The 20,769-nt window shown below is 38.2% G+C and overlaps 4 protein-coding genes across 8 annotated transcripts in view; 2 read left to right on the forward strand and 2 right to left on the reverse strand.

The window, feature by feature from the left end:
* Positions 1-247: 247 nt before the first annotated feature.
* Positions 248-5,550, reverse strand: LOC108605612 (scoloptoxin SSD14). 4 transcript variants are annotated; one of them, XM_017995390.1, is made up of 5 exons: positions 5,284-5,550; positions 1,586-2,353; positions 1,089-1,526; positions 794-1,034; positions 248-720 (listed from the first exon to the last, which is right to left on the reverse strand). In XM_017995390.1, exons 1-5 carry the CDS (start codon positions 5,286-5,288, stop codon positions 433-435), a joined length of 1,740 nt encoding a protein of 579 aa, XP_017850879.1. In that variant the 5' UTR covers positions 5,289-5,550; the 3' UTR covers positions 248-432. The 4 variants fall into 4 exon arrangements, with proteins under 4 accessions (XP_017850879.1, XP_017850880.1, XP_017850881.1 ...); XM_017995391.1 differs by lacking the exon at positions 5,284-5,550 and adding an exon at positions 2,389-2,527 and having other exon boundaries at positions 1,586-2,337; XM_017995392.1 differs by lacking the exon at positions 5,284-5,550 and adding an exon at positions 2,393-2,526 and having other exon boundaries at positions 1,586-2,337.
* Positions 5,551-6,209: 659 nt separating this feature from the next.
* LOC108605812 lies at positions 6,210-8,095 on the reverse strand. The gene is made up of 2 exons (XM_017995618.1): positions 7,581-8,095; positions 6,210-7,361 (listed from the first exon to the last, which is right to left on the reverse strand). The coding sequence occupies exons 1-2, from the start codon at positions 7,879-7,881 to the stop codon at positions 6,676-6,678; spliced, it is 987 nt and encodes a 328-aa protein (XP_017851107.1). The 5' UTR covers positions 7,882-8,095; the 3' UTR covers positions 6,210-6,675.
* A 327-nt stretch (positions 8,096-8,422) lies between these two features.
* LOC108606278 (histidine--tRNA ligase, cytoplasmic) lies at positions 8,423-11,809 on the forward strand. 2 transcript variants are annotated; one of them, XM_017996259.1, is made up of 5 exons: positions 8,423-8,623; positions 10,098-10,313; positions 10,417-10,845; positions 10,899-11,522; positions 11,585-11,809. In XM_017996259.1, exons 1-5 carry the CDS (start codon positions 8,531-8,533, stop codon positions 11,786-11,788), a joined length of 1,566 nt encoding a protein of 521 aa, XP_017851748.1. In that variant the 5' UTR covers positions 8,423-8,530; the 3' UTR covers positions 11,789-11,809. The 2 variants fall into 2 exon arrangements, with proteins under 2 accessions (XP_017851748.1, XP_017851747.1); XM_017996258.1 differs by lacking the exon at positions 8,423-8,623 and adding an exon at positions 9,827-10,017.
* Positions 8,605-20,769, forward strand: part of LOC108606279 (LIM/homeobox protein Lhx1) — a 41,490-nt gene continuing 29,325 nt past the window's right edge. The window contains exons 1-2 of the mRNA XM_017996260.2: positions 8,605-8,623; positions 12,327-12,570. Coding sequence (XP_017851749.1) covers positions 12,391-12,570 — 180 coding nt within the window. The 5' untranslated portion in view covers positions 8,605-8,623; positions 12,327-12,390. The remainder of the gene's footprint in view (positions 8,624-12,326; positions 12,571-20,769) is intronic.

Genomic DNA, 20,769 nt, shown 5'->3' on the forward strand with positions numbered 1-20,769 from the left:
GCTTAACAGCGAGCAGCACTGTAAAGCAAACTGTTATGCCATTGCGCGGTAACTGAAATTCAAATAGCTTTACGTAAATATTTATTGCGTAGCACAGCGGAGCTGATAAAATAAAACAGATGTGTATAGGTTTACAAATTGTTTATTTGCAGAATTACAAAACTGTAAAATTTAATTGACAGAGTAAATAAATTCCAAATGATGCAATTATATCTATATATAGTATATCTATAAAGATAGTATTGTATATACATATGTATACCAATATGCTATGTAGATAAATTGCATGAGCTAGTTGTATTTACATTAAATTTGAATGGCATGTCGATGTGGAGCCTAGAAAAGTTCAATAAATTAAAATGACAAAATCGTCCATCAGGCATTAAATGCAACAATATAAACCACCGATACGGCAGTTAAACTAATACATAATTAATTTTTAATCTTCTTGGTGGAAGTCATTGTAAAAACGCTGCCCACACGACGCCCATCATAGAATGGTTCCGGTTCACCCTTAACGCCTATGGCCGTAACAGCTGCAAAACCAGAGTCACCTGGTTGCTGTTGCACTACGTGGCCAGCTAATTTAAGTTGCGATACAATTGAGCTCTTCAGATTTGCCTCATAGTCAACACGCATAGGTATGAGCTGATGATGTAAGCGTGGATCATTCACAGCATGCGACATGGTTTCGCCAAGTATTAAGTATTTTATAATGACCTACAAGAGATATATATATTAATATTAATGAATAACACATATGTGTGCATTTAGTGGAATCAAGGTTACGTACCCCAGCGACGCTGGTTGTTATCTTAGTACCGCCTGCAGCACCAACCAATAAACGTACATTCCCCTCCGGATCAACAACAACAACTGGACTCATTGATGACATAGGACGCTTACTAGGAAATATATAGTTCGCCGGTGAAGAGGGCACACCAAAGGCATTCACTACTCCCGGTGTGGAGAAATCGTCCATTTCATCGTTCAATATAATACCTGTTTGCTTCGAGCCCACCTTGCAGCCAAAGCTAAAAGAGGATTCATATTATCGATAGAACAAATGAAAAGAAAGGCAAGCTTACTATGTATTTATGGTGCTGGTTATTGAAATTGCATCGCCATTTGGCGCCAATACGCTCATGTGCGCTGTGCCATGATCTGGCTCGACGGTAAAGTTAGCTCCATAGTACACAAAATCCTGTGATGTGCTATTATCATGTATTAAGGCGCGCACACTCTGCACCAGCTCCTTTCCCAGCATCTTTTCCAGCTGCGCCTTTATGGCGTGTCCAGTCTCTGGATCGTTCTCATAGTCTCCCAAATTGGAGCGCTGTCCATAGCCATGCTTAAAAGCTTCAACCACACGTTGCCAGTAAACTGCCTCGTTTGTCGTATACAAATCGGAAAGAATGTTCAACATAAAAGCCAGCAAGGGGCCACTTGATGGTAATGGTGTGGTATACAGCGTATAGCCACCAGTTACTTTGGCCGAAATGTGGCCATCGCTCTCCCAGCGCACTCTGTTAAATAGTATAGTATCAGATAGTTCACTATTTATATACTTTTGGATATTACGTACTTATAGTTCTTGAGATCATCGATTGTTATAATACCTCCGAGAGCCTTAACATCCTCGACCATCTTTCTAGCCGTTTCGCCACCATTGTAAAGCTCATCAGCACCATTGTCAGCAATGCGCTCCAACGTATCCGCAAAAGCGACGCGCTTTATATAGTCGTTCTCCTTAACGGGCTGACCCTGTGCATCGAGAAACATATCCGAGAGTGCCGCATCGTTTTGGATCTGCTTCAACTTGGATTTTATGGCAGCGGCCAAATAACGCGAGACTACATGTCCATCGCGCGCAAGCTTAATAGCAGGTTGGAACAGCCGCTTCCAGGGCAACTTGCCATATTTCTGATGCATTTCCCAGTAGCCCAATATTTCGCCAGGCACTGCCGCTGCTCGAGCGCCGGTCACTTCCTTTTGTCCCACGAACATATCCTTGTGCGCCGCTGTAGGTGCCGATTCACGTGCTATCAATGTTTCAACTTTACGCGAATTTCGCGTATAAATGGTGGCCACAAATCCACCGCCTATGCCCATCGATTGTGGCAGCATTATGCCCTCGCAGAGAAGAGTGGCAATGGCTGCGTCGACTGCAGAGCCGCCATCTTCCAAAACGTTGCCACCAATGTCGGCACAACCAATCCCGTTGGACACAACGGCGCCGCTGATGTAGCGCGTCTCATGCGAGCGGAGCCCGAAAACCAGTCCAAGCGTTAGACCTGTGACCATTAGGACGGCCACCAGCAGCCATAGAATGGTCCGCTTATTGAAAATCAATCTGTAAATGCATTTTATAAATATGTGTATACATACATACATGAATATTATTGAATTGAAAGTTATATATTGCCGGTCCCTTTCAGCTCAAAAGAAAATTCCCTACGCTCGAAACGCGTCCAAAAGCACACAAATACCCTTTAGTAATAAACTGCAAACTTTTTCCAAGCCTACTGGGTAAACAAAATTTCAAAATGAATGCTTATCGAATTTTGACTGTTATTCTGTTTCCATTACAAGCATTTAAAAATTATATTAAGAACATAATGTTAATGTATGTTACAACAAATATTTTCAACACTTTTATAATAGTTTTATTTTTGATAAAGCGTTCACATTCATATTAAAACTACAAGTAAAAGCTGTAGAATGACTTTCAAGTTCCAAGAATGACTTTTAAAAAATAAATATCGTATATAAGAATTCCACTGTCTGGAGTAATCTCCAGAACTCATCTGAGATTAGTACTCCACTAAAAAACAATTACTGAGACTAGTACTCTAAAAATACAATTAAAACCTGCCGTTCAGATTGACGTCTTATCAACATAAATAACATACACACATGAGCTGTGATTAGCAGAAAACCACCACCATCAAATGTTAACAGCTCCATGCATAAATTGAGTACTTAAATTACCAACTAATTGAATAGTTATGCTAAGCTAAAAACATATACTTAACTGCGCAGATTCAAAGCCTATTGAGTTTTAGATCTTAACTAATACCTGATGTCGCATATGTCAAAAAAATTTAGTTTTAATACATCTTAAGAGATTTACAATCTAGAGATTAAAAGAAAAGACAAACAGAAGCCTCTCAACAATGTTCAACAATAAATTACAAAAAACAAATTTCCAACAATGATTTTTATATATCAGTTTAAAAAACTGAGTACAAAGTCTAGTCATAGAATCTATAGATATTGGGGTATTTATGAGAAAGTATACAAGCAGCTTGTGGTAATCTTTGTGTATATACAGCGCTATAAATTTACTCTTGATCCAGACTACGATAGGGTTACAAACTTTTTCATTTATCAGCTATCGAATCTTTAATGCCAAGCTACGTCGAGTATCTGCTGGGCATATATAAATATATATGTGTATGTCTGTACAATACATATAAATTTATTTATTAGCAGGCTTAATAATTATACAAAGTATAATATAATAACTAAAGGTGGGGAGTACTAGCAACTAAGGCCATTGACTCGACAGTTAACTAAAATACATACTAAATATATATTTTCAATTGAATTATCTATGCTTATTTAATTATTGAGTTCGCTTATTAAATGTTTTTCTATGATTTCAGCACAGTGCTGGGTTTTATTTTTCTAGTTATTCAATTAAATTAATGTGCAGCCTAAATGAAAATGAACTCTGAAAACTTTTTCATTGTACATAAACATAAACATAAAAATTTAACAATATACTGCAATAAGTTACTGTTTTGTTTATGTTTATCATTAAACATGTAACTACTTAATAAAGATATGGAAAATACGACATAGTTGTAAATTTCATACATACTAGAGATTTTTGCTTATCAGGGCAGTTCGCTTTGATTGACTTACTTAAAGTAAGAAGCGAAGAAAAAACCTTCTAATCATAATAAAATTGTAATAAATGAAGTAGTTATTGCTACAGAATCAATGATAAGGTAAGAAAATATTCCAAAGTAAATAAAAAACAAAATCAAATAGTTTGAGTCGCGTGTTTATCAGAATGTGTAGGAAATTGTTTATAGCACATAATTTAAGAATCAAATCGCTATTTAGGCATTTATTTATGGAACCGTTAGCATGCAACATTTTTTATAAGCCACTCTTCTAGTCGCCATCATATAATGATAAAAACAAAGTTTTTTCAAAGAATGTTTGATTTTCATAATCTAATCTAAGTTAATATCCATAAAAATTGTTTTTTAATTGACAGCTGCTTATCCCTGCACCCAGTTTGTGTTGTAAATTTAATTACTGCTCCATATACATCTACAAAGTTCTTAACAATACCATCAAGATACGCAATATGTATATAAAACTGCCTAATTGCAAATATTTTGACAGGCTGCGATAAAAAGTTGAAGGTGTTACTATCAGCAACACAGAAAAAAGCAATATAAATCTGTTGCCTCTCAGATATCAAAAAAAAAAAAAAAAAGAAAACATAATAATAGTAATACGAATAGAAAATGCGCAGGCAGACAAAACTTTCAATTATACGCTCACTAATTGGTAGTATAATAAAAATTGAATCAGCAAATTGAACAGTCATTAATACTACACGTAAGTTGTACGTTGTAACTTGGAAATTCCAGTGCAAAAACATAAATCAAAAGATTTAATTTAATATAATTAATTAGTATGGAAGCTTAGAAAAATCCCCCAAGACATGTGTTCGATACTGCCAGGATATTTTTATTAGACTCCCTACCCCAAATTGTTAATAAACTGTCAACGGCTTTAAGCCTATGTATGTACAGATATTTTATAAACTTTCCATATAAATATGATGTAGCAAGAAGCTGCACTTTGATTATAAAGAGTCGACGATGCACAAAGTTTTCAATTATACAGCAAACTATTTCTAGTTCGCTACACCAGAAATTATTGGGCCTTAAACAGAAAGGTCAAGCGAAGTAATAATAATAAATAAATTAATAATTATATAATTGAATTCATGCGAAACAAAATCTTGACACTTTGAATGTTCGTGAGGTTGATTGTTGATGTGCATACATATGTACATATCTACATACATATGTATATAGTTGTAAAGAATTTATGGTAATTGAATGGGTATAAAATTATTGTAGAAATAACACTGATTAAGCTGTTTTGCCTTGTTTAGACTTTCAAATTTGGCGTTTCATTGACGTTCTTATAAAAGAAAAAAAAACGTAAAGAATTAGTACACTTGGCACTTACTTCATGTTTACACTTTAAGCGTTGCACTTGAAAATATATATTATAAAAATATAACACGTACATGCATTAAACCTTTTGGCATAAGAACAAAGCATAAATGAAAAAAAAACCGCGTTTAAAAACTTGCAAAAAATATAAAGGAATTTTGGCAATGCAAAGTAAGAAGGTGAGACGGAGAGAGGTGTGTGCGTAATAGTGAGAGTAACTTGAAGCGTCGCGCCGCCTTTGAAAAGAAGCTAAACTAACTAACTGTTAGCACCTGTCGCGTTAAACTACGACTGATACCTAGCGGCAGCTTTTGATGCCTCATTACAACTCTGTTTCAATTCCATTTGTTTTTTCCTGCAAGCAATTTTTAAGTGTGTTAGCTTTTGCGTATATATGAACATGTGTACACACTATGTGTGTGTATGTGTGTGTGTGTGTGTGTTATTCTGCTTTATTATTAATTTTTCATTAACTACCTAACTGTGCTTTATCAAAAGTGATAGAAAATCTCAGCAAAGCAAACATAAACATTACATATGTATACAGAGCGAGAGAGGGAGAGAGAGAGAGAGAGAGAATTGCGCTAAGCTCTCAATTTGGTTTAATTTGGCGGAGAGCTAATGAAGCTTGCAAAAAACGAAGCTTGTGAAAATGAAACTAGCAAACCGTAGCTGTTTAAAATTGCATTTGTGTGTGTGTGTGTGTGTGTGCGTGCGTGTGTGCGAGTCTAAAGCATTATTATTGACGATAAAAGCAAGAGCAAGCCCTGAAGTCGCGCTTAACGGACAGCTGTTTGCGGTTTTAACTTAAAATTAGCTTAAAAACAGCTGCTGGGTGCGAATGTAAATTTATTAAGTGTGTGTGTGATTGTGTGTGTGTGTATAGTATTTTTTAATGAAATTTATTTTTACATAAATGTAATTGTGAGTAAATATGTGTAACATAAGATATTCCTGCCTAGAGCGTTGAATTCCGATTCACTTCTTCATGCTCAATACAACAATAAACGCCTTTAATTATTCCCATTTTAAGCTCATTATAATTACTCAAGTTTTCAATAATATTCAGGGAAGCAGCTGCCGTCTCACTATTCACAGTTGGCCACTGTTAATAAATTGCAATTGAATTATTTTACAAAAATGCATTTGCATTCAACGATTATTAGAGACATGTATGTATTTAGTTTTAGTTGATGATGTTTTTTTTTTGTCACTAAAATTTGGTTTTCAATTTGTTTGACAAATTGTTTTAGCTCATTTTTTTTTTCTTTTGCTTGTGCGGCAGGCAAACTGTTCACTTCAACGCCAATATTCAAAAATTGTGGCTCCGACTGCAATGCAATTACGCGCTCTTTGTTGGTTTAATTCTTGTTATACTGCTGTTGGTTGGTAGTTGTTGCACAGGCTAGCGCCAACGCCCCATGGGTCCAGCCGCCTTCACAATGTACTTAGTATTGCGACGCTTGGACTTTTGCTGTTGCTCCTGTTCGATCATTTTGAGGGCAGCCGGACCAAGCGCGACATACGGCATATTCGGATCGGGTACATTGATGCTGGGCAGCGAGGGCTGCACGCCTTTGGGGAGGCGCTGGAATGTTGGCAGCGGCGCATTTTTCTTCTCATGCGCCAAATCGGTGAAGCCCAGCTTGCGTCGCTGCTGCGGCGTTATTTTGTTGCAATGGCACATCTGGTGTATGCGTAACGCACGCTCCAGGTCGAATACGCGATCACAGAATTTGCACTGCTTGCCACTGGCGGCGATGGCTGCTGACGTCAATGCAGCGCTGATGTCCTCACGTGGGCGGCGAGTGCGGAAACGCACCTTGAAGTCGTCGTCATGGGTGCGTCGATGGGCTCCCAGCAGTGATTTAATGTGAAAGATGGCGCCGCATGAGCTGCAGCTATAGGTGGGCTTATGTATGTGCTTAATGCTCATCTGACTGCGTTGATTCGAATTAGCAATATTTTGATTCTGATCGAATTGATCTTGCGCTTGGCCGGCCAGTGAGCGATCGTATTTGATTTCGTCCTCGTCGTCAGGAAAGAGATCGCGTGGCGAGAGGCCGTTGCGCCGCGGCGATTGGAAGAAGGCTGTAAAAACATAAATAAAAAGTTATAACATAGATAATTTGTTTTTATATACAATGCATAAATTTATAAACAACATTTATTAACCTCTTTAGATTATAATTGATAAAACAACAATATTGCTTTCATTTATTACTTAAATCATTTAAGTAATATTTCTTTTTAATTAGACTTAATTTTAATGAATCTATATTGCCCCGCCGCCCACTGTTCACCACTCACCTTTCAAGCCCACATTCTTCTCGCGCGTTATATGCGATAAGTCATCCTTTGGCTTTAACTGAGACATCTTTTTGGCGTTGTGCTTGCGTCGATGATGTACTCCCGGTGCTAGGATACCCTCGCTTGAGCGTTGGGAACGACGTCTTAAGGCGCGCGAGGAATTCGCTATGTAATTGGATTCGGATAAGTAGTTCAACTTACGTTCGACTGCTTTGCGTGCATTCTCAACATCAATATCAAGATTATCGTAGGGTTGCAACTTAGCGTTGCGCTGATATGGCGTGGATTTGATATGTTTCATATTGAAATATAATTGAATTAAATTATTTCTTGTTTGCTTAGCACGGGGAGAATGTAGAAACTTTGTGGTCGGCAAAGTTCATTGAATTATTCGGTTGTAAATTGTAAAAATTCAGTTTTTTGTATTTTTATTATTGTTTCACTTGAAGTGTAAAATAGAAAGTGAAAGTGTTTTATGCGTTAATGTGTATGTGTTATGCGAAATAAAAATCAACGCATGTGTAAATTTACAAAAATGTAAAGTTTTACTTTTTTGTCCGCTAACGCTAAAATATTAAAAGCAACTAACTTAAAGTTGATGTTACAAAAATCAAGGCCTGTTGAGATGCAGTTTCAAATTTTGGAAGAGCACAAAATGTAAACAAAGTTGGCGCCAACAGTAGCCGGGAGGTAACATTTGCTTAACACTAACAGTGAGCTACCATTTGCTCAACAGAGAGCTAACATAAAAAAGCCAACACTTAGCGGAAAAAGCGAGTTCGCCACCACTGCTGTGAAGCAACACTGTAGAGTGTTCGCGTTTAGCGCATATGGTCGCACTGCTAAAAATCTATGCAAAACTAACATATAAACATTTAGTTTAACCTTAAATTTGTTGAAACTAAGACGTGGTGTATAATAACTTAACTATCTGTTGAAATTCATTGAATATGAGTGATACGCGTGAACAAATTTTGGAACAAATTAAAGTGCAAGGCGATCTCGTGCGTCAATTGAAAGCTGCTAAGGAAACCAAAGAAAAGGTCAGTGCATCTATTCTGTGTTTGTATGCGTGTGTATGTGCATGCACAGGCAAAAGGCACACACACGTGCAGCTCTTTGTGGCAATGTGTGCATAAAGGCTACTCAACAGCTGGTGCCTTCAATGCCTTTACTTTTACTTTTTATTTTTGTGTGCAACTTGTGTATTTATCACTTACGCATGTGTGTGTATGTACATTCACATGTATTCATGGATTGGCTTGTGAAGAAACAACTACAAAAGATTCGCGCTCATTGCTGTGTTGGCAACAATTAGTAATGCATTTGTTATTTCGTCGTACATAATTAGATTGCATGTTCGTATGTATGTAGATACAAGTGTCTGAACACAGCTTGAACAGTGAGCGCGCTACGCCATCTATGAACATACTTTTACTTTATTTTTGTATTATTTTATTTTCTTGCGGTCAATCAGTGCTGCCGCCAGCGGACATAATAGCTAGATTTAGACTTTAAATACAATACAGGGCAGCACCGATGCCAACATCTGTTCAAGCCCAGAGGCACAATGTGCGGAACCGGATTAGCAACAATTAAACATTAAAAAAGTAAAACCTTGGCTGTAAATATCTACATAAATACATATTTGAGCGTGCATGAGTCTATGCGTTCTTGATTTGATTTAATGTTAATGTGTGTGTGCGCTTTAAAGCGCTCATTGCATCCTGTCCCTATGCGGATCAGCTGTTTTTATTATGCATATGTGTGTATGTAGTAAATTTCAATGTTGTCACATCGTTATCATATGTACTCAAAACTAATATTTTGCATACATTTTAAACGTTGTAACAATTGATCCTCGAGGATTTTTGAACGCGTAAAACTATTTCAGATTTTCGCAGTGCATAAGAAAAGTGTCAGTGTTTTGTTAAAGAGTTTTCAAGTTAAAAGTACAATTTCGGCGGTCAATAGAACGCAAACATTTAGTGCAGTTTAATAGTTAATCGTTTTTGTATATGTATGTGTGTACATACATATATATTTTTACCTACACGCCATCATACATCAACACACTCCTTGCTTTTGATTAATTTTATTAATCTAGTTACAAAAACACGCTTAGCACAATATAATTGCTTTTGTTTATTGTTGTTGTTGTTTATTAGGCTTAAAAAAGCGTTAAAAAAGAGCGAGAAAGAAAGAGAGAGAGAGAGAGAGAGTTGTTGCTTATAACAACATAAATATTTAGCAATTAAACAAAAACAAGACTGAGAAAGAAATGTTGCGTTCAATTGGCCGCCAGTGGTGCTGCAGTGCTGCGTTTCAGTGCCGTCGAAGCAAGCGCGCGATAACAACAATCGTTGGACAACAATTAAAAGCACAAGAGCAACAATTGCATGAACAGCAACAACAGCAACAACAAGAAGTGCATAAGGTTAGCATATAAGTGCACAGTACAAATAGCCAATAGAATCTGCATAAGCTGAAATGATTTCTACTATTTTGTTTTTATAGATTGACGATGAGGTTTCCCGCCTGCTGGCGCTTAAAGCCAAGCTCGGAGGCGATGCAGCACCAGCCAATCAGAAGTTCACTCTGAAGACGCCCAAGGGTACACGTGACTATGCGCCACAGCAGATGACGTTGCGTCAGAGCGTGCTGGACAAGATTGTGCAGGTGTTTAAGCGTCATGGCGGTGAAGCTATTGATACGCCGGTGTTTGAGCTGAAGGTGAGCGTTGGCAGATAGTCTATTGCTTTGAGGACTAACTTGAGCTTAGACACACTATCATTGGTACACTACAATTTATAATAATTTACATCTTTTTCTGCAGGAAGTGCTTACGGGCAAATATGGCGAGGACTCAAAGCTGATCTACGATCTTAAAGATCAAGGCGGCGAAATTCTGTCGATGCGCTATGACTTAACTGTGCCGTTAGCACGTTATCTGGCCATGAACAAGATCTCCAGCATTAAACGCTACCACATAGCCAAAGTCTATCGGCGCGACAATCCAGCGATGACACGTGGTCGCTATCGTGAGTTTTATCAATGTGACTTCGACATAGCCGGCACACATGATCCTATGCTGGCGGATGCAGAGTGTGTCAAGATTGTCGCAGAGGTGCTAGATACGCTGGATATAGGCGACTATGTGATTAAGCTAAATCACCGACAGTTGCTGGACGGCATGTTTGAGGCATGCGGTGTGCCCGCGAGTAATTTCCGTGCGATATGCTCAGCGGTTGATAAGCTGGATAAGGTGAGCTGACCTGCATAAATAAATAATAAATTGATTGCCTATTGTCTTTGCAGTCACCTTGGGAAGATGTGCGCAAGGAAATGGTCGACGAGAAAGGACTAGATGGCGTCACTGCTGACAAAATTGGGGAATATGTGCGTCTAAGTGGCGGCGCTGAGCTCGTAGAGCGATTGCTGTCAGATGAAAAGCTAAAGGCGGTGCCCAATGCTGTGAAAGGATTGGAAGGCATGCAGCTGCTGCTTAAATACTGCGCGCTCTTTAATTTGGATCATCGCATAAGCTTTGATTTGAGCTTAGCACGTGGCTTGGACTACTATACGGGTGTGATCTATGAGGGCGTGCTGAAAGGCGAACAAGAGCAAGGACCCTCAGCAGCGAAAACAGCACAGAATGGCGAACCAGCAACGTCCGAGGCTGGCGGTACTGTGGGCTCTGTGGCAGGTGGAGGACGTTATGATAATCTGGTGGGCATGTTTGATCCGCGTGGCAAAGCTGTGCCCTGTGTGGGCGTCTCTATCGGCGTCGAACGTATTTTCTCTGTGCTGGAATCGCGTGCTCTAGCCAATAAAACCAAGCTGCGCACCAACGATGTGGAAGTGTTTGTAGCCTCCGCCCACAAGGGTCTGCATGAGCAGCGATTGCGTGTGCTCAATCAGCTCTGGGCAGCGGGCATTAAGGCAAGTTGCCTTAACTAGACATTAATATATATATTTTAACTATATATTGCTTATACTTTTAGGCAGAGCATTCTTTTAAGCTCAATCCTAAGCTTTTAGCGCAGCTGCAGCACTGCGAGGAGCATCAAGTACCATTGGCCATTGTTTTGGGTGATGATGAGTTGTCCAAGGGCTTGGTTAAGCTGCGCGAGGTGACTACGCGTCAAGAGTCTACCGTGCCGTTGGCTGAGCTCTGTGCCGAGATACGCCGCCGTCTGTCGCCTTGAAGAACTTGTGTCACTCACACTCCTAGCAACATTTTGGATATTATATAATTATTATTATGAATATAAACTTTTTTTTACCATTATTTATGAAGCAACCATAGTTTGTGATTTTTTTACGTGTGAACTCAAGACATTAATAGTGCTACTATACATATATTGAATATATGTTAACTGACATTTAATTGTAGGCATAAGTGACTGCAAACTTATACCAAAACAGGAAACTTCAAATAAAACTGTTGCATTTAAAAGAGAACATTTCTATATAAGGTGTTATTAATGGGAGTTTTTTTTTTAATTAGATATAAGTGCATGTTTTTTACATATACAAAATTGTTTGAAAAATCATTGGTTTTGTAAAGCCAACATAAAATATTTTGATTTCAAGATTAATCCCCAATGTTACGCATGTATGTATTTTGCCTGGGATAATTTATACATATGCTTAGTTTTAACTTAATATATTTCGATGATTCATAATTACGAATGAAACCTAAAAATTACTCATCAATTTTCCACTTCTACCAAATCATTGCAGAGTTCATTTGGCGGCACTGTGCTGCAGGAACAACAACCACTGTTGAAGTCAAGTGTAGAACAAGATGCCGGAAACATTGCCAGCAACGGCAACGGTGAGCGCCAGCAGCATAGATTGCACCGTGGCGCTGCTTAAGGTGCCCTCACCCACGATGCAAATGCCGCAGGCATGCAATTTACAAAGTCTCGGTCTCGTCATGGAGCCGAATAACATAAATATCGAGCTTAATCCTGCGAGCTTCCAGGTGAGTACCAAAGCTAAAGATAATAATAAAACTTAACAGTTTTTGAATATGAGCAACCTTTTCTATAAACTATAAACTTATAACTCTTTTTTGGAAATTTATTTTCATTGTGTATATTCAAAGTGATTTTCTAGCACATGTGATTGATGTCTCTGCTTTTGGCTATACATGTGCCATTGTGTGTAAGTGTGTGCGTCCCCAACACGCGAGATCTCTCTCTCTCTCTCTCTGTGTAGTCAACTTGCTCATTTTACCCATTGCGTAATTTAATTATGCACACGAAAATGTCAAACGGTCGCGACTTCTTCCCTCCGCAAACGTTTTTACACTCGAATTGAGCCTCTGCCTGCTGTCGCTCTCAATGTCTCTGTCGCTGTCGCTGTCGCTGTCATTGCTGCTGCTGCTGCTGCTGCGGTCGACGCATTTTTTCTGCTTGGCTGCGTGCAATTTTATCCAAGCGCATTTAGAATCGTGGCCAAAAGGGAAAGGGAAAGGGAGAGGGAAAGGGCGCACGCTGCCATCTCCATTCAAATGACCTAAGCGCAGTATGCGTTGCTGCTTTTGACAGCCGCCTGGCTGTGTGCTCTGCGCCCAGCGCTAATACACTTTTAATACACACACACATACATACATTCCATTTCACATTGAATTAAACATATTTTTCTTGCTTTTGTTTTTTACATTGGTTGTATCATACTTTGTTTGCTGCTCGATGTCTCGCTAAAGTTGACGTGTCACAGCCAATATGGGTAATGTGACTCGGGCGGCGCACAGTAGTATTCTGTGTTTTAAACTTAATTATATGAGCAATTTCAAAATAGTGCAAGACTGGAGTAGTCAATTATATAGTCAGAGTTGTAAAATCCAAATTCAACACATAATATCTCTTCTTATTTTTTAGTTCGTTTATTATAATAATAATTTTTTATATATAATTTTTGAAAACTCTAAACTCGGTCTAAGTTTATAAACAATTCGCTAGACATACTCAATATAGTGAGTGAAAATAGATTCATTTTTCATAGGGATTGCACCACTGTACTGGCTACTCTAACAACTGGTGGTGGGATTAAGATTAAGCAGTTTGCCCTTTTATAGTCGACGCAAATATATGCCATGTGTATGTGTGCATGTGTGTATATGTGTGTGTGAGTGCTGTGATTTGTAGTACGGCTGCACATGGTGCACTTCAGCCTCAGCATCAGCATCAGCATCAGCGACGTCGGGCGGCTCGTTTGTCAGCACCAGTCAGCCCTGAAGTGTATGCGTTAGTGTTAGTGTGTGATATGGGGTTCAGGTCGTTGCGATCCTGATATCATTGAATGCTTCTAATTTTCGGATTAATAACGGCGGCGAAAAATTTTTACATATTGAACTTCACGCACAAACGTTCGTGGGAAGCGATTAGCGTGTGTTGCAAGTAAACAGTGTGCAAGTGACCGCTGGTTTGGTTTAGTGGTCGCTTTCAAATTTCAATGCTTGGCTCAAACTGGCATTGATGGATTACCTCATAGGTTTCTTATTTGCTAATCCTGGTCCCTCCCCCAAAAACCAATAGCGAAATGTAAGAAGAGCCCACAGTATAATTCCTTATGCATATTTATGTTCTGAATGATATTTACATTTATACATGTGCGTGTTGTCCTAGGTTGTATCTGCCTGTGTGTGCGTTAGTGTGCTGGGTTAGTTGCATACTTTCCAGAGCTAGTCGATTATAAAGGGTAGGATTTGAGTTAAGTATGACAACATGAATTAAAATAATAATTTAATAGAAAGGTTTTCACTACTAATACAATAAAGATGTATGGATAAATATTCTATTAAAAAATGGGCTAGTTTTGTATTTGAAAAACAAATCAAAGAATGAAATGTGTCTTATATATTTATTGCCAATTTGCATGTTTTTAAATTCATATTTTCTCTTTCCCTATTATTTATATTATTGAACTTAACTGCAAAAGCCTTTTTATTTCCAATTGCACACAAATGTGCGACAGGCTTATGCATATCACGCTGGAAATAGGCTTAAGATTTCGATCTGTTTGTCTTTTCGCACATAAGCTACAATTTTCCAATTCACAGAGCTAAGCATAATGAACAGAGAAAAGAGTGTGAAAGAGAAATGTAAAGCATAAATGTCAGTTGTGTGCTTTAAGCAAACACTAATAATATGAATAATAACTATAATCGTGATGAAATCATTTGCTGACAATCCGATTTTCAAAGTCATAAATGCGCAATGCGCTCACTCTTATACGCTTGCAGTTGACATGCACACACACACACACACACACACACACACACACACACACACATACACACGAACGTAAAGGACACACGCGACGCTAGTTGCTTATCTCGGGTGACCAGCGGCGGCACGTGTGCCAAAAATTTCATAGTTGTAACATGCACACACTCACACACACTCACACACACACACACACATATATGGGGTAGCAACATATTTGCGTGCAATCGTTTACGGCAGCGTTTTTAATGACTTTTACGTTTTTGTGCATCTAATTCGATTATAAGATCAGATGCGCCCAGCTCAACTGAAAGTGAGAGTGAGACAAGGGTAGATTTAGAAGCAAGCGTAATTGAAATGAAATTTATAGTATGAATGCATTTCCCACACTAATATAACTCTCTCTCGCTCTCTCGCTCTGTCTCTTTCTTTCTCTATGTGTCCGGGTGTGCGTGCAGTCAGGTCTAACTAATGTGGGTGTTAACGGTGTGTTAAGTGATTTTACCATTTGTTAAATCGAACAATTGAAAATATTTCAGCGATAAGTATCGATTGCTAACATTCAATCGTGTGTTGTGCACGTTTTCCACATATTTCAACATGTCTAGCAAGCCCTTTCAAACTTTTTAATATCCGTTTGAAATAATTTGGAAACGAACGTGTAAAATCCACAGTAATAATATGTAGAAGCATCTAAAGCCTTCAAACTGCATCTTTCTCTACAAAAGCTTTTCTAGTAGCTTGCAAAATATATTAAAGGATGCAGATATATTTTTATATTTCCGAGTCCCTTTAATGACTGTTTAAATGAAAATTAAGTTAGTTCTTATCCACAAACATTATCTGACGGCTCTTAACTGTGCAGTCCATATAAATGCCTTAATTTTAAATAAATATAAATGTTTGTTGAATACGTAGTTTGGTTTTGCAACCCTCTCACCTCTCACCACTCACCTCTCGCTTTCAAGCATCTCGTGTCGTCCCTTGTCGCCTATGATACCGTTGTTGTGCCCAAAGTGTAGCTTGGCTAATGAAAACTAAAAACTTCAATTACCAAAAGGCACAATAATGCGTTTTTAAGCCCAAAATAATATAAGAGCATAGTACGAAGAAATTGTGATAGATGAGGGTATGGCAATGTTTTATTTTGACTTTTTAGCTTTCTTTTATTTTTGTGTGTTTTTTACGGGCCACTTGTTTGTCCCTGGGCTGCTTATAAACAAAGAGTTTGACCGTTTGAACAAGAAAATGGCAATAAATCAGTGTAAGCAACAAACGCACGCACACAGTTACAATTGCACACACACACACACACACAGGCAAATAGTAGTAAAGTAATGCCAGAAAGACCAAAAGTAAGCGAGAACTGAAAGGGTTTTGGTTGCTGGACATTTTTGGACTTGTGTGGAAATTTCCCAATGGGGTGATTATTTAAAATTGTACAACGCATAAATACTAAGCTATATTTAGAACGGAAGGGGAGAATTTACTGGGGGATACGTGCGAGCGGCAGCTGTGTAGCATACAAATTTCCTTTAGCAATATTTATTGTAACCAAACAGGTTCTTGTGTTGGCAAGCGAAAATGTTGGACATTAATTAATTGGGCTTATAATGATGTGTTCAATGTATTCAAAATCTGTAAAATATTTCTTATAACTTCTCAATAATAATAAAGAAAAGATTGCGATTCCATTAAATGGATTAATAAATGATAGACAATAAATAATTGGCGATTAGCATATTTTAATTTTCAATGAAAGAAATCAGAAAAGCGAAACTATGGACATTTGTTTATTTAGCCGCACTAAAGTTAATTTTGGTATGCTTGTTGTTGCTATTGGCGCCGGTTAGACCACCCTTTATGTGCAGTATTTTTTTTACTTATGCATTTTCGTATTTTGGGCACACTGTCGAGGGTGTCAACCCTTTTTGGCTTGATGATTAATGATCAGTTTTTTATTTTGCTTTGCTGCTGTTTTTGTTCTGATTTCAATTTAGCGCTGGGTGCTATGATATTTACCCTGACCCCATTCCCAAATAATAAGAAAGCGGCGAGGGTAGCTAATTTTTATAAAAGTTCGGGTATTAGGCATATCAAATACAGCCATAGTTGTAGGTAAAAATATTTTTAAAAAAATATTTCTATCGTGAAAACGAAAAGCATAAATAATAATTTTTTTTTTTGGCATTTATTCAACATTTATTGCTTGTTAAATAAAAATATACAAATGTAAATGTTTAGACATTTATTTAAAACTTATTGGATGTAAGATATGTAAATTGTAATTTGTTCATTTGAGAGCACCCGAACTTCGGTCAATTTTGCCATTTTCTAGTGCGCGGTGTTGAAAAATTCTAATTAATTTTGACTTGCATTCGTTTGCAGTGTCAACCGCAGAACCCACGTAGCTGCCACTGATGGTTGCACGTTGCGCCCGGCCCGCCGTTGTCAACGCTTATCGAGCATTTTGATCGGCGTTTGCGGCGCACCGCACCACAAACTGCCGCCGTCAACCCTTGACGCGCGTAGGCGTCACCATATCATTTATCATGGCTTGCAAATGCTACTTAAAAGTAGCCATTGCCTTAACCCTCTAAGCCCCGCACCCCAGGCACTACGTACACTCGTACTTGAGTACGAAACTTTAAAGTGCGCCTTTTACAGTTCATAAATAATTGATTGGAAATTGGATATCCTGCAACGCAGACAATGCAACGCAATTAGACGGAATCAAAGCACACGTCTCTGTCTCTTCCCATAAATTTCCTTTCGCACCTCTGTCGTCAATATGTTCCTAACGAGACGCATCAGAAATCAATATGACAACACGTAGATAAAATAGATAATTGCGCTAATCCGAATGTTGGGAAGACAAACTGTGCGAAAAACGTGTGTTAATTGGTTTGCAATAATTAAGTAAATATGTACATACATACATATACATATGTATATAATATGCAAATTCAGGAGTATCAATTAAATATCTGTTTGCTGGCTGAGTTATTGGTGTGATCATCTGATTTCTGCCCAGTTATGTAGCTTGACTATTGCCTGTGCATGAGGTGCTGGTCGTTTTCAGCGAGCGACTGAAGCTAAGCAGCTCACTCAAATCGAAGAGCGCAATCCGCTATCTTATTTTATTGTATCATGTGGCTGTCCACCATACACGCATATTCATGCCCAACGCAGAGAGCGCTGTCTTCGCTGAGCTTGCGAGAGTCGATTTAACGAAGCCATGCTCACAAACATTTTAATGCCTCTCACTAAGCAGAGGCGGTGTGAGTGATAATGGATTGAGTGATTGTGTCTTGAGCTATGCACTCAGTGCAAATAGCCAAATACATAATTCTACACCCGCTATATTCATATGTACGTATACACTTATACATACATATACATTGTATGTATTAAGTTCACCTTGAGATTAGATTTGTATAGGCTATTTTAAGGATCTCACAGGTTTAAGGCTCTCAACATGAGTTCAACAGGTTAATAGATATTAAGCTATTCAAATTTCTGTAGCCGAAAATGAAATGACTTAGCAATACATAAGCATAGCATTAATACAGATATGTGTATGTATATACATATGTAGTATGTACATACATACATACATATGTACCTTGTGCGTGTTCTGTCTGTTTCTATTTATTTACGTAGAGCGCTGAGAACCACATCGTTGGTTTCATTTTTTATTTGCACAAGCGCTTAATTGTGTAAAAAGGGAGCGTTACTTCGATGAGTAGCAGCTGTGGCTGCGGCTGAGTAAAAGTTACACACAAAGGAACGATAGAGAGAGAGAGGGCTGCCAATTAATAGATGAAAATGGATTTGTGTAAGAAATATGCGTTGCCATTTGCATGCGAGAGCAACAACAACAACAACAATGAGCTCAATGCGTGCTACTGACAAGCCCTGAACCAGAGACAATTAGGCAATTATTTGCGCAAAGGCTCAAAACCAAAACAAAAAGCATTGCGACTCACGTGCGCTGTCGCTTGCTCTCTCATACTCTTTCTCTCATTCGCATTACAAGCGCTGCCTTTGTGGGAAAGTGCACACCGTTAGATCCCAAAAAATTCCAGCGCGGCGAGACGTCGACCGCGCTGCTGCTGCTGCTGCTCATGCGTTTCATATCGTTTTATGCCATTTCGTTTCGTTTGTGAGTTTTTTTTTGTGCTTTTAATTGAACATAAACAATTAGCGTGCAATTTGTTGCGCTCGCAAAAATGTTAATGGTAATATATAGAAGAACAAAAAGTATAAAATAAATAAACCTTGTAGCTTTCACGTGTGCCACGTGTATGGTGGGCTTGTGCTTGGGCCCAAAACGCACTTGAGTAGAATTAATTTTTAAATGCCGCACTGCACGCGGCTAAGTGATTATACCAAGCAAAAGCAAAGGCAAGAGCAACACCAACACCCCGCCCCACCACCTTCTTTCTACATACTATATCAACCACCCAAGCTTGCATGTTTAATTATAATTAAAAAGCCTTGGCTCATCTTGCTCTCAGTGACTCACTTTGTTTAAGCTGTAACTACATACATACATACATACGTACATATATTTAAATGTTTAATTGAGTGCTTAGTGGCCGGATCTTGAAGCCTGCAGCCTTAGGATCTCTTGGCCTCAATCCACCAATTGGCGGGGGGTTACTGTTAGGCAATGATGCCCATGCACTCCATTATTTCAATTATTTTAATTGAAATGTTCATTATTTTACATCTAATTTAGTGCTAGATGCGTGTGCCACACACACACACACACACGCATACACAACCACCACCCACACAGCTTCCCATTACGTGGACGTCCTTTTCTCACATGCTTTTGGCTTTAATGTTGTAGCCGCTTGGCGACCCACTGAGCTTATATTGCTCAAACAAAATTAAAACATTCCAAAAATAGTAAAAATAAAGAATACCAGTTTGCTCCGTATTTTTATCTTAACTGTCTAAACAAATCATTATTTAAATTGTCAACAGAACAAATGCCAAACTCTGAATTGCATTATTACTTAATATATTAAATTGTTGATAACAATAATTTAATAAAATATATAAATAATAAAATACTTTTGCTAGCAATAATTTTTAAAAATTCCAAGCGCTCATATACATTTCATTTATTTGCGTTATTCTTGTTGTATTATATAATTTTTCTGTCGGGGTGTGGTGGCTTGCAGTTTGGCGCGGGGTTTATTATAAATTTTTAATTGGCTTTTTATGTATGAATAATGCTGCTTTGAGGCCCTTGCCACAAGGGGATGCAGTTTACAGAGGGATGTGGTAGCCTGTGCGCTCTTTTCGCAGCATGCATATATGTATGTGTGTGTGTGTGTGTGTGTGTGTGTGTGTGTGTCTGTGTCTTGGGTGCGTGTGCTATGCTTAGCCTAAGTAGTTTGAGCCTATTATTTATGCAGTCAATTCATTATGTGGTTGTCTTTTTTTTGGCAACAAATTTGTTTCACACTGCACGCGAAGGGGTTGACAAATGCAGCAAGAAGAGAGAGTATAGGGTGAGGGAGAGGGAGAGGGAGGGGGTGAGAGTTAAAGGGCAGCCTGTCAAGTTGCTCGGTTAGCCGAGAATTCAAAAATCAAAATCAGCTCGAGGTGCGCAATAATAAATGATGATCTAAATGCCAGCAGCTAGACCAACAATAGCAACAACCCTGTAAAAAAAAACATAAAATTAAATTTTTTGTCAACTCATTAGAAACGTGATGAATGAAATGTGATGCTTAGTCCCATTTAGAGTTTTGTTGAAAAGGGTTTGTCATTTAATTAAAAAATGGCACAAGCAACCGAAGAGTGCACAGAGAATTAAAATAAAAAAAAAACTCAGCACACATAGCATATGCATATGCATGTGTATATGTATGTGTATATAGCAAAGCTCCACCTACAGTCTCTATGTACATACATATGTATGCATGTAAAGC

Source organism: Drosophila busckii, chromosome X (assembly GCF_011750605.1).
Source record: "Drosophila busckii strain San Diego stock center, stock number 13000-0081.31 chromosome X, ASM1175060v1, whole genome shotgun sequence".
Classification (NCBI taxonomy): Eukaryota; Metazoa; Arthropoda; class Insecta; order Diptera; family Drosophilidae; genus Drosophila; species Drosophila busckii.